We start from the raw sequence: 13,424 nt of genomic DNA on the forward strand, positions 1-13,424 counted from the left end.
GAGCCCGACGCGGGGCTCGAACCCACGAACTGTGAGATCATGACCTTAGCCAAAGTCAGATGCTTAACCGTCTGAGCCACCCAGGCACCCCATACAGTGACGTGTTTCTGTGTGGACTCTCTCCTACCAGGAAGCCCTGGAAAGCAGGGAACTTATTTGAGTCTTCTTTATGTGTCCCTTATCCCCTAACACACAGTGTATGTCTACTGCATAGAACCTTTCAATAAACAATTGTTGAATTAGTGACTCTACACATGCTCAAAAATACTGTTCTTACTCTCCCTTTTAGTATCACATATTTGTAAAAGTGAGTCCTCTTTAATCATTTTACTTTTCTCCTAGTAAATTCCTCATCTATGCCTGTCTCCTGCTGTTCTCTGTGCTGCTGGCCCTTCGTCTGGATGGCATCATTCAGTGGAGTTACTGGGCTGTTTTTGCTCCAATATGGCTGTGGAAGTTGATGGTCATTGTTGGAGCCTCAGTTGGAACTGGAGTCTGGGCACGAAATCCCCAATATCGGTAATACTGCTTTATAAAACTGATTGGTCTCTACCCTGAGGGAGCAAGATCTTGTTTTTCACTTTTAATTAAATAAGCACTATTTTTTTCTACCTATCTAGGGTTTTATAAGAACCATAATATAGGCAAACTGGGTTCTAGCCTAAGTACTTTTCTAAATTAGTTGTTGGATATGCATTTTTTACATATAAGCAGTGTTTTTTGGGGTGCTTAAGGTCCTAGCTGGCCCACAATAGGCAATGTAAACTAAAATGCATCCAAAATATCGAACTGTTACACCATGCTAAACTAGGAAGTATAAGACTATCATGTTTGCAAGAGCAGTTCTACAAAACAAAGTCCTGGCTCTGGTCACCAGGGATCTATCAGTCTCCATTTCAGTCCCAGAGCTGGGGTTCGCCTTGTCCCAATCCCCTGGTCCTGGGGTTTTAGGGCTGTTAGTGGTGTGGGTGAGGTGGTTTGGTTGGGAAACAGTGAGTCCCTGAGACAGGGAAAGTTGAGGCCCAGATGCCATGAAGGAGAGCAGAGCCTTTGGGAGCCAGGAAGAGGGGTCGCCTTTACTCTCAACTCCCCTGAGCCTTTCTTGGCTGCCTCAGCTAGTCCAGGTTCCTGGAGTCGCTCCCTCTGCTGTGCAGCCTAGGTTGCTGGGGCCTGGAGAGTCTCTTCTCCCTCACAGAGACCGGCACTTCAGAAAGGAAAAAGGGAGACTGGGGAGGCTGTTCTCAGCCTTCGCCAGGCAGAGGGAGAGGGCAGGAGTGCCCAGCAGACAGGCAGGGCACATTCAGCTGCTCGTGAGAAAAGTGCAGGAGGTGTTTCAGTCTTGATCAACTTTAAAAATAAGATTTAGCCCATTAGCACATATGCATCTAAGAACTTTAAAACAGTCCTACAAAGAGCCTTGACAGATGGGAGACATTTGTGTGCAGTTGTTTTAAAGTCCTTAGACTTTCTTTATTTTCGAAGATTACCTGTGCAGCTGGCAAATCTTTTCTTTTTTATGAGATATTTTCAGATGTCTAATGTTTACGACTCAAAGATTGAAAAGTTAAATAACTAAACATTTTAGATTCCATTGATTGATATTTAGAAGCTATTTGAGCTTTGCCCTAGTGGTTTAATTTACAATGTTTATTTTTTAAATTTTTTATTTATTTTTTATATTATCATATTAATTATAATCATAATATTAAATATTATTTTTTATATTGTCAAATTGGTTTCCATAGAACACCCAGGGCTCATCCCAACAGGTGGTTTAGAGCAAGGAAAGGAATTATATGCGTGTGGTTGAGTGTCATGAATGTTGGGGCATGGTCATTCTGGTGTTAACATTATCCAGTGGAAAGTTCTTGGTTCCCATAGAAGTAACCACTGGCTTCCTTTCCAGGTATATTTTCACCAAGAAGATACATCATAAATGTTTACCTGTATTTTGAATGAAATGTTCTCGGCTTTGCAGATGCTTTTGTAAGCGTTTTCTTGATTAGCAGCCTTACTCTTTTTCAGTTTTCAATCAGAGCATTTCCTCTATGATACGTAAACAGCTAGGTAAACTGATTTTGTTTAAAAACAGTTTTCACTGTTCTTATTTCTCTTTCATCTGCAGGTGTTAATTCATCCCAGTGGAAGAGAAAGGAAAACAAAAAGGCATTCATAATTTTATTTGCATTTTAAAATAGCACCTAACAATAATTGCTATATTTTCTTGAACTATCACCACGCTGATTCATAAAGCTAGTTATTTTTATAGTGTTGCATGAAATGTGATTTACATGGTTTTTAATTCATTGAGGGATAAGGATCATGAGATTTAGGGGATAGTTGTCAGTTGTTAGTGGTAGAAGCAATCCGCTTGAATAATCTTGGAAGCAGCTGAATTCAAAGTTGTGAACAAAACCATTTGTGTACACGGTCAGAGAAATAACTGACCATTACTTCTGAGAACATCCTTACCCAGTTAAAACTTTGGTTTGCCTGCAATGTTCATTTCTTGCCATGTAGTAGTTCTTTGGTGTTTGGAAGATTACATATTAAAGATGAAGTTTAAGTTAGTTTTCTACCTAACTTCCTTCGCTTTTTGTCAGACTTATCACTACAGTTCATGGTATCAACATAAGTTGGTATTTGGCCTGGACTGCTTGCTTGGTTTGAAGATTCTGAACTGAGACTATTTTTTCTTCTTCCTCTTCTTGTGTCCCTTTTTAGAGCAGAAGGAGAAACATGTGTGGAGTTTAAAGCCATGTTAATTGCAGTGGGCATCCACTTGCTCCTGTTGATGTTCGAAGTTCTGGTCTGTGACAGGATTGAAAGAGGGAGCCATTTTTGGCTTCTGGTCTTCATGCCGCTGTTCTTTGTTTCCCCGGTGTCTGTGGCAGCTTGTGTTTGGGGCTTTCGACACGACCGGTCCCTGGAGGTAAGATTTCGTTTATTTGAGAATGTTTTAAACAGGAAATCTGGTCACTTACTGTAATGAAGATCTCTTGCCCTTTGTTAGGAAGAGATGAATCATTAACTCCAGGTGATGGTATGTAAGGAAGCAAAAGGACAATGGAAATAATCATAGTTCTGTTTCTTGGCTTAGAGCGCTGGCTCTTCACCCAGGCCATCAGGCTTCATCCAGCGTCACAGCTCGCCCCAGCCACCCGTGGTAGTCAGACTTCTCCTGAGAAACAGAACCAATAAGAGAAGTGGGGAAGGGGAGAAGGAAGAGAGCAAAGGAGGGAGACGGAGATAGACAGAGAGAGAGATCAGTTGTAAGGAGCTGGCTCATGTGTTGGGTGCTGGCGAGCCTGGTGTTCAAAGGTTGTGCCGGTAGGCTGAATACACAGGCTGCCTTGGTGCTACGGCCTTGAGACAGCATTTCTTCCTCTCCAGGGAGCCTCAGGCCTTCTACCTAATTGGCAAAAGCCACCCACAGTATCGAGGACCACCTTCTTTACCGAAAGGCAATACTTTTCACAGCAATACCTAGACTTGTGCTTGATTAAATAACCGGGTGCCATGTAGCCCAGCCAAATAGACACATAAAACTAACCACCTTGCCACCTCAGACCCCATGATCTAGCACTTCATCTGCTCTCCAGTTAGCTTCAAGCCCTGTTTTTGCCTAGACACAGAGGATACACAGATCAATTAAAAAAGTAATACTAGCAAAACTAATACTAGTATCAAAAATGATGGCAGCTCACATTTGTTGAGCACTTACTGTGTGCTGGGCACTGGGCTAGTCCCTTCCCATGTGGTAGTATCTTCTTAAAGATTCACAACAACCCTGCGAAGTAGATGCAGTCACCACCCCTGTCTTCCAGAGAGTGGAAGGAATGTGTTCCTGGCTGTTGGTTAAGGGGCAGGGCTGGGGCCAGGATCCCCTGTCAGTCAGCCTGACTCCAGAGCCCGCACTGAACCACATGGAGGCTGAAGGCCCAGAGCCCGATACAGATGAGTCGAGGGGAGAACAAGATGGCTAGGGATGCTCTGTTTTGAGCTGGCTGAGTAAAAAGTAGAGGAAGGGGGATGGCACTTGAGCTGGAAGGCTCAGGGTATGTGAACTTGAGAAGGCACCCATAGAGAGGGAGGGGGAAAGAATAAGACCCTGAGGGACCCCATGGGCACAGGACCCTGAGCACTAGGAAGGGCTTGGTCTGGAACAGGGAGAGCATCCTCCATCCTGGCACTGGGGACAAGGGCACGGGGCAGTGTGGCTAGTAGGCTGGAGCGGCCGCGGGATCTGAGGACCCACTTTCCCCTCCCTGCAGTCCCCCCAGCCTTCACCAACCCAGCTGCTTCGCCGCACAGCCCCCTGGCTGCTTGCCAGGGTATGAAGACTTCATGAGGGAGTGCAGTTAGGAAAAAGACTCCTTGGGGGACAGTAATGGGAGCGAGGCTGGGAAACACCGAGACCCTCCTTGCCCCCCGTGCAGCCTACCGCCCGTCTGCCTCTGCATGGCACTCCTTCCCAGGGGGAAGGAGACCTTCTCCCCTGCTGGTTCCTCTGAGCGTTTGCTCCTGAGTTCACAGAAAGGCTCCCTGCCTCAGCGCTGTTCTGACTGCTGTTCTGACCCCGTGCTCCCTGTTCAGCCCTACACTCCCCAGAAACTGGCCAGATCCAGTGGTCTCTCTCAGTCCATCTTTTCTGTAGCTCCTGACACTCCTGGGCCTTTGACTAGTCTGGTCACCTCTGCTTTGGCTCCATCGCCGCTTCTTAGGGTTCTAGGCTTGGGGGCACTTTCTGTCCTCACCTTGCCTACTCCCTCGGAATTATCTTGATCTTGTTTATACTTCCTGTCTCCACTGCCACTTAGGTTCTGTCACTCCCTAAATTCACACTGCAAAACTCCGATCTCTCCGCCAGCTCCAGGCTCCTCATGCAACCACACCTGAATCTGCATTCCCTGTGCCGGTTAAAGACACCACTTCCACCCAGTCACCCTTACCGTTTTACTTTATGCCTCTCTTGCTCTGCATGTTTTCTCTATTACCTGGGCAGATGAAGCAAAACCAAGCTTTAAAAATCATTTGCGAAAGTTCACATTACACAGAATCACTGAGAGCACGCGTTCTAGATATTCCATATGTGGCTCGACATTTCTCAGGGAGCGAGGGACATGAGCTATTGGCCTTTTGGATGGGAAATGTTGTGTTGAACAGGACTGACTTCTGCATTGCAGGATGCTTATGCCTGACCTCTGGCCATGAAATGGTAGCGGAGGGGCTCCCCACGACAGGTCTTTGTGATGGCTGGCGGTACTGCTGTGCATTTCCTAGCTTTTTCCTGGGGCAGCAGCAGTGTTGCCCAGGTTGAAAAGCACTGGGAGAGTTACCTAAATATAGTTGGATAGGGACTGAGGAGGAGGTTTAAGATGACTAAAATTTTGGAACTTTGTTTCTTAGAAAGTAAAAGTACATACAAGGACCAGGACTACATTGGGCACGAAACCATATTTTCCTAATGTGGAGCTACAAGATGCAAGTCGTTCATGCAGTCACACTCTCGGCCTTCCTGCCTGCAAGAAGAAACAGCATGCTGGCAGTTGAGCTCCCTCCCTCTTGCTTCTCATCTCCCGGGAGCAAGAGTACCTACCTACATTTGCTAAAGGGTGACCAGGGATAGGCTTACACAGAGATGTGGAGGAAGAGCAGGGTTTGCCAGGCTGCCTATGCAGGTGGGGCAGGGGATGGTGTTTTCCGGGCAGAGGGAATAACACACAAAGGCACAGAGGCAGGAGAAAATCTGTCCTCATGCTGAGCGAACTATGGTGACTCCAGTATGACTGGAGCACAGTTTGGCGAGTTGCGAGGCTTCTAGAGGTAGATGTTGATGACAGCTGCACAACAGTACGGGTGTACGTAATGCCACCAAGTTATGCAACTAGAGATGGTTAAGACGGTAAGTTTTCCAGTGTGTGCATTTTACCATGGTAAAAAAAGAGAAAAGAAAAAAAAAGGTTGCCTAGAACACGAAGTGGAAAGGAGACAGTGGCGGGAGTTGGGGGAAGGAAGGCCATAGAGAAGAGCTGAGTAGGGGCCAGATCCTCAGTCCTCAGAGCGTGCGCTGAGCCGTCCCAGGGCACCATAGTGAACTCACAGGGCACCGTGGGATATTGGACATTTTTGAGGGAGAAGCAATGACACCAACCGGCCTTGGGGACATGATACGAACTACTACCTCCAAGTAGTTTACCATTTTATTTTTTGGTCACACTACATTGGTTTTGATGATACCGTATAAGAAGCAAGGTTGTTGCCAGTTGCCATGATGCAAAGGTAGTCCTGTGCAAAAATCTACCTGGAGAACAGGTAATGAGGGTGGCACTGTCTTAAGAAATGATGCAGTACCCAATAGGCACACACATCCTCTTAGGGAACAGTTGTGGTTCTTTAAGAAGGAGATAAAAATCATATCTTTCTTTCAATTTATACGAAGTTTTGTTTTTTTTTTTTTTAGATGGCTACTCAGGACATAAATACTTACTAAGTTTAGATCTAAATACTTAACCCAGTGGAACTGCTAGGGGTTTCTTTCAGCCCAGAGGCCTATGAAAGAATTACTACCTCACTAAATGCCCTGTGAGCTGAGAACTTTGGGGAAGCTCTGGGCCAGATCAGATGGCTTCCTGTGAGTTTCATTTTGTAGACAGTGGCAAGCCACTGAAGAGCAGCGAGTGCCACGGCCAGAAGGAAGACAGCCCGGATACATGGGAGCAGAGAGCCTTCCAGACTGGAGGCTGGGAAGCTAGTTAGGGGCCTGTTGGAGGCATTTGGGGGGCTGGTGAGGGGAAGGTCCTGACTAGGCAGTGGTCCTCAGGGTGGTAGAGAGGACAGGACATGGTGACTGAGCATGCAAGAGTGGGAAAAAGAATATAGGGTGCTTGCTGGCAGTGTGGCTTGGGTAATTGGGCCACTGTGGTGCCTTACCACCCAACCTTCAAGGCGGGAGGCTACGGAAGGGAGTGGGATGGGATAAAGTTGTAAAGGTGCGAGGGGATAATGGACTCAGTCCGGGGCCGGCTCCAGCCAAGGCACCTCTGGGAGGGCTGGGTCTGGACCACAGCAGGAAGGCTAGGTCAGAGACAGGAGTGGGAGAAGCAACCAACAGGAGGTCATACAAGACAAGGCTCTGGACGGCAGGGCAAGTAAGTGTAAGCATGTGTGTTTGCATCTGTGCCTCTCTAGTGGGGACAGAAGACTGAGTTGAAGGCTCTGGGAGGAAATCAGGGTTTAAGGAGAGGAGGAGACTGAAAAGGAGCTGTAAGAGCACGAGGAGGAGGGTAAGACTGCAGTAGGCTCCTGGAAAGACATGCCACATAGATGCCCCGTAGGATGATCTGACATAGGGGGTCTGATGCTGTAGAGGTGACTGGCGACGTTGATAGAAGCAGTCGCCAGTGTTCAGGGCTGGGGGCCGGATCACAGTGCTGAGAGCTCAGAATGGCAGGGGAGGCCAGGGGGGCTTGCTCGTCCAGGAGGTCTTATATAGCTTGATGGAAACAGAAAGCACTGTGGCTGGAGGGGATGCTGACTCCAGGGACGGATGGGGTCATTTGCTCTTGGGGTTGTTTTGTGTTTGATGAGAATGACTTGAACTTTTTTCTGTGCTTCTGGGAGGGATCAGTGGAATAGGCAGGGCTAAAGATGCAGTAAGGAAGGGCGCCTGGTGGCTCAGTTATTTGAACATCTAAGGCTCAAGTCATGATCTCACTGTTCGTGGGTCCAAGCCCCACGTTGGCTCCGTGCTGACAGCTGAGTCTGGAGCCTGCTTTGGATGCTGTGTCTCCCTCTCTCTCTGCCCCTCCCCCACTCACACTCTGTCTCTGTCTCTCTCTCAAAAATAAACATTAAAAAAAAAGATGCAGTAAGGAATCTGTAATTGATGTCTTGATGTGACAAGGTCCTCAAGGAACCAGAAAGGAAGGGGTGGGGTGTAGATCTGAGTCCTGAGTACAAGAAGAAGGAGATACAGGTATGGTTAGAAATCAAGAAGTTTGTGGGTAGGGGCAAGAAGGATGCTTGGGGTATCTGACACGGATTGCCTCTACTCAGCGAGTCTGGAAACAAAGTTATCGTTTGGTAAGAGTGTAAAGGACAGAGCAGCCACTAAGTAGAGGGCCTGAGGCAAGAGACCGGAGGCAGGTTTCTTTTTGCCGCTGCATTGCTTTGTTCCTGTGGTGCTGAAAATCAGGAGGTCCCAGTATAATTTTTTAAGTTTATTTATTTATAAAGTAATAAATAAACTGTCTCTCAAAATAGAGAAAGTGTGTGCAAGTCAGGGAGAGGCGGAGAGAGAGGGAGAGAGAGGGAGAGAGGAGAATCCCAAGCGGGTTCCGCACTGTCAGCACAGAGCCCGATGTGGGGCTTGAAGTCATGAACCGTGAGATCGTGACCTGAGCCAAAGTCAGTGCTTAACCTGGGTGAGCCACCCAGGCACCCCTGGAGGTCCCACTATAACTTGCTAAAACTGTTACCATATTGTAATTCGCATTGCCTTTTAGTGTGTCAACCAAATAATTGCAGTATTGAATGCAACTTTTACTTTGTTTAATTGACTCTTCTTTTCATTTTTAGCTAGAAATACTGTGTTCTGTCAACATCCTGCAGTTTATATTCATTGCCTTAAGACTGGACAAGATCATCCACTGGCCCTGGCTTGTATGTAACTTTTAAAATCCTAAAATAAACTTTTCTTTTTTTAATTATAAACGTAATTTGTGTTCATTGTAGAAAACTTGGAAAAGACAGAGGAGCTTAGGTAATAGAATGATAATCCCCTGTAATCCCCTGGGAGATTCTCCGGTTAGTGGTTTGTGTTTCCTGTGCTGGAGGTTATTGTCTCATACAGATGGCTGAGAGCGTACTGTGTATGTCATTTTGTGCACTGCTTTCTCATTCTAATGCATCGTAAGCATTTTCCTGTGTGGAAAAGGCCTTGATAAATATAACCTAAGGTTTAATTGATGCAGTATTCTTCCAGTGCATTTACCAAACCATCCCCTTATTTCCGAATATTGAAGTTGAGACGAGTGTGATTCTAAACCATGATGTAACATATATTTTTGTACATAAAAATCTTTGCCTGATTGTTTTCATAGGAAAGACTCTGGAAACAGTATTACTGGGTGGGAGCTTTCTGAAATTTTGAAATACAAACTGCACTACCAGCTTGCTTCTCAAAAGAGTTGTGTCAGTTCACACTCCTTCCAGGGATGAGGTGTAAAGCCATGCGTATAACCTGTGGCCTCAGTTACTGGGTGTGTGGTTAAAATTGCCTACATAGATGGATAGAAGGGTGGGTGGATGGATCGATCGGGCTACATATATATGTAAGTATGTACTCATGGCAAGCTACAAATTAGAGAATACGGTAGGACTTCCCACTACTGATGCAGAGAACAGAGGTAGAAGAGCTGTGTTGCCTCTGGGAGATGAGGTCATGCCAGTGTTTTCTTCTGTTTTTTCCCTCTGCTGTTTCATGTGTACTTTTACACGTGAACGTGTTTTACTTTAAGAAAAAGTAACAAATAGAGTAAAAAAAGAAAATATTCATTTGGTGACAGGGAAGAAAATGAGGGAACACAAGTCACCTCCATAGTGAATACAGACAAGACTCTTCACCTCTGCCCAAGTCTTTGATAAAACAGTCATAATAAAACAACGTTCGGCTACCTGTCCTACACTTTTAGGGTGCCATCTCTGGGGAATCGTAATTGGGTTCAGAATTTTGTGTTGTGACATGGAGGAAACAAATGTGAGCAAGATCGAAATTTTAGTATAAGGTGCCTTCAGAGAAAAAAAAAAAAGATGAGGAATGAAGAATGTCTTCTGTAGGTGAATAGAGGGATTTTTCCGGCCCCAGTCCTGCGCAGGTCCCAGCAGGTGGAGCAGTCTGATTGCACACTTCCCACAATGATCAAGAGAGACCGAGTGAGGCTGCTATGATCACGGACATTCCACCCACGGGGGCCCCAAGTGAGAGCAGCTGCATGAGGAGGGAACACAGGGAAGAAAGAGGCTCTCCAGAGACTTTTCGGCCAGACCTACCATCAGCAACTCCAAGCGATTCGAGAGGATTAAAAATCACACACCAATTCAAGTCATAGGTCTAAAAACAAAATGGAAAACCAAAGTACTATTTGAAGAAAACGTAGGAGAAAATCTTTGAGGCCTGGGGTTAGATGAGGAGTCCCTACAAGTGACACTAACAACAAGGTCCATAAAAGAAGCTCAGAATTGAAATGGAATTAATGAAAAGACAGGCCACAGAGCAGCAGAAAATATTTGGAAAGCACATGTCCAAACAAGGACTTGTATCCGAAACATCTGAAAGAACTCTCAAAACTCAAAAAACCACCCAATTTTAAAACTGACAGAAGACTTGGAAAGACTGTTCACAAAGAGGATAGACACACGACAAATACGCACATGGACAGGATGTCATCCCCATCAGGGAAAGGCAAAGGAAAATCAGGACAAGGCCCTTCAGCACACTCACCGGAATGGCAAGGAGAAAGAAAGCAATGCCAAGCGCAGGGGAGGGCGCGGAGGGGCCGGGACACTTGTGCACCGCCAGGGGGAGTACCGAACTGCATAGGCACTCTGAGAAACAGGCAATTTCGTATCCAGTTAAACGTGCAGTCACCCTACGACGCCGCAGCGCCAATCCTGGGTATTTGTCCTAGAGAAATGAGTACGTACAGCTACACAAAAGCCACGCGCAAGTGTTCACAGCAGCTTTATTTGTGATAGCCAGACACGAGAAAGCAGCCAGATCAACTTCCACGGGTGGCTCAATAAACAGGCAGTGGTGCATCCGTCTGGCGGAATACCACTCGGCACTAAAAACGACCTGTCGTTACACACAACAGACTGGAAGAACCTCCCAGACATTCTGCAGATTGAGAGAGGGTAGTCTCAGAACGTCCCATGCTCTCTGGTGCCATGCACATCACGCTCTGGGAAAGATAAAAGTGCTAGTGATAGAGGACGGATCAGTGGTTGCCTGGGGTAGGGGTGGGGTGAGGGTATGACACTGCAGGGACAGCACGGAGGAGTCCTGTGGGGTCAAGGAGCTGTCCTGTGTCCTGCCAGGGGATACACAGTTCTGCACGTGCATGGGTGACAAATCCTAGAAGTATATACCAAAAGGACACAGTCAGTTTACCGTTCGATAACATGGGACGGAATGATGACAGACGGATCCAAGGGGCAGAGCAGGAAGGAGAAGGATCACGCAGGGGAGACTGGTGGGGCCCCGAGTGCCTCTTCTCTGGGCTCGTGCAGGGGTGAAGCCAGGTCTTTCCGGTGCAACGGCAGCAGACGTGTAACCCACCTGGGCAAGGTGGCAGGGACCAGGTGACAGAACCCTGTCAGTGACAGAGTGCATGTGAGCGGAGGGCTTCTACAACCCGGGCAGCGAAAGTTCCCAGGAGCACGTCCCCCAGAGTCTCTGGCCAAAGTGCCTCTGGTGGGATGAGGAAGCAGCCTGTGGAGAGGGCATGTCAGGGGCAGGTGAGGTGAGTGCGCAGGGTGGCGGGCTGCCCTGTTCCCTGCAGGGCAGAGCCAGGGGCCGGCTGAGTGTGATCATATCTTAGGAAGGGCGGCTGTTGGGCTCCTCCCCCAGGAGTGGCCCACAGCAGAGCATGTCCCAGCGCCGGCGGCAGGCCCCACACTGTCCTTCACGGCACCCCTGGGGTGCGGGGCGGCTGTCCTCGTTCGGGCGCACACTGTCTTAGCCACAGAGATCCATCGGGGGCTTGGCTATGCCTCCCTTCAGGTGCTGGGCACAAACTATAAAGGTTTTTTTCTCTCCTTCCCTCAGGTCGTGTGTGTTCCCCTGTGGATTCTTATGTCCTTTCTGTGCCTGGTGGTCCTCTATTACATCGTGTGGTCTGTTTTGTTCCTGCGTTCCATGGATGTGATTGCGGAACAGCGAAGGACACACATAACAATGGCACTGAGCTGGATGACCATTGTCGTTCCTCTCCTTACTTTTGAGGTAAGCTTTCGACAGGAGAACTCTTCAGGCCCCGAGTCCTACCCTTCCCTGTGACAGCACCCTGCGTGCCTGTCAAGGCAGCCTGCTCTGCCTGGAAATGAGCTGGCCCCTGAAAAGCACATGGAGAGGATGATGGTAAAATTAGAGTGACCTTTCTTTTGGGGGGGCAGGCAGTGAGAAGTCTCTCTAGCCATGATGCATGGGTGTGTACTGATTTGTTTACATGTAGAAAGAGAACGTTGGGTGTTTTTGGTATTTTGAGTTCTGTGCAGGATTATAGAATGGGCACTGTTGACTCTTTAGAACAAACACCAGAGGAGCCTCCTGTAACAATGTTGGTGTTGGAAACTTCCCAAATGGACAGATTTTGCTTAGTCCTGAAGAGGGATACAAAAGCTTATCTCATTCTGTCCCACAGAATAGAGGGTTTCGTAGTCTCCTGTGGAGCTGACTTTTCCCCTTATGACACCTGACAAGGGAAGGGTGGACTGGCTTCAGACATCGTCCACCCTCAGATGCTTTATCAATAGAACCTGAACTGTTTCTCTTTCCTTAGATCCTGTTGGTTCACAAACTGGATGGCCACAACGCATTCTCTTGTATCCCAATATTTGTCCCCCTTTGGCTCTCCTTGATCACTCTGATGGCAACCACATTTGGACAGAAGGGAGGAAACCACTGTATGTACTCAGAACTTCAGAAGCCCTTGACCTGTGTGTGTGTGTGTGTGTGTGTGTGTGTGTGTGTGTGTGCGTGCGTGCATGTGTGTGTGTGCGTGTGCATGCACGTGGCCCCACTCTTTGAAAAGATGAGCCTGAGGGTCTGCGCTCAGGGAGGTCGCATGGGAAATCTGGACCTGAGGAAGGCCTGGAATTTTCCAAGGAAAGGGTGAGCTTTCAACCTTGCTTTCCCTGCCCCACACCATGGCCTTCCTAGTGTACGCTCTGCCATTTGAGGTAGGACTGACCACGGTAGGTAGCCTCTCAGCCCCGTCCCCTCTGCTGCAACATGGGGATCAAGATACCTGCTTTCCAGGGGCTCCCAAGGATTGATCAGACGAAGATCCATGTCGCCAACCAAATCCTGAGAGTCCTTTTAGGTTCTGTGTCCTCCTCATTCTCCCCAGTGACATTCCTGACATCACTGTGTCTTGTCAGCGGTGCTCTGCTTGCTCTCTCTTCTCTCTCCACCCACACGATGGCACATTCGGTTTTGAAGTGATCCTTGACAGAGGTTCCCTCCTCACTAGACTGTGAACTCCTCTGCGGGTAGCCCCAGAGCACACCATTCTAGAAGCCAGGGGATTGGGGGCGGGGCACATTGTGCCCTGGGAGAGCCAGCACTGAGCCGATGGTCCCATGGTACAGACAGCAAGAGCAGGCCTCAGAGAAGTAACTTTGAGAAGTAGCTCAGGCTG

At 47.7% G+C, this 13,424-nt stretch overlaps 1 protein-coding gene across 2 annotated transcripts in view; it reads left to right on the forward strand.

The window, feature by feature from the left end:
• Positions 1-13,424, forward strand: part of TMEM185A (transmembrane protein 185A) — a 36,758-nt gene that overhangs the window by 21,175 nt on the left and 2,159 nt on the right. For both annotated transcript variants that reach the window (XM_081793488.1, XM_081793487.1), the window contains 5 exons: positions 343-519; positions 2,725-2,932; positions 8,581-8,664; positions 11,831-12,007; positions 12,564-12,687. In XM_081793488.1, the coding sequence (XP_081649614.1) occupies positions 461-519; positions 2,725-2,932; positions 8,581-8,664; positions 11,831-12,007; positions 12,564-12,687 (652 nt within the window). In that variant the 5' untranslated portion in view covers positions 343-460. The remainder of the gene's footprint in view (positions 1-342; positions 520-2,724; positions 2,933-8,580; positions 8,665-11,830; positions 12,008-12,563; positions 12,688-13,424) is intronic.

This window comes from Panthera onca, chromosome X (genome assembly GCF_046562875.1).
Source record: "Panthera onca isolate mPanOnc1 chromosome X, mPanOnc1 haplotype 2, whole genome shotgun sequence".
Lineage (NCBI taxonomy): Eukaryota > Metazoa > Chordata > Mammalia > Carnivora > Felidae > Panthera > Panthera onca.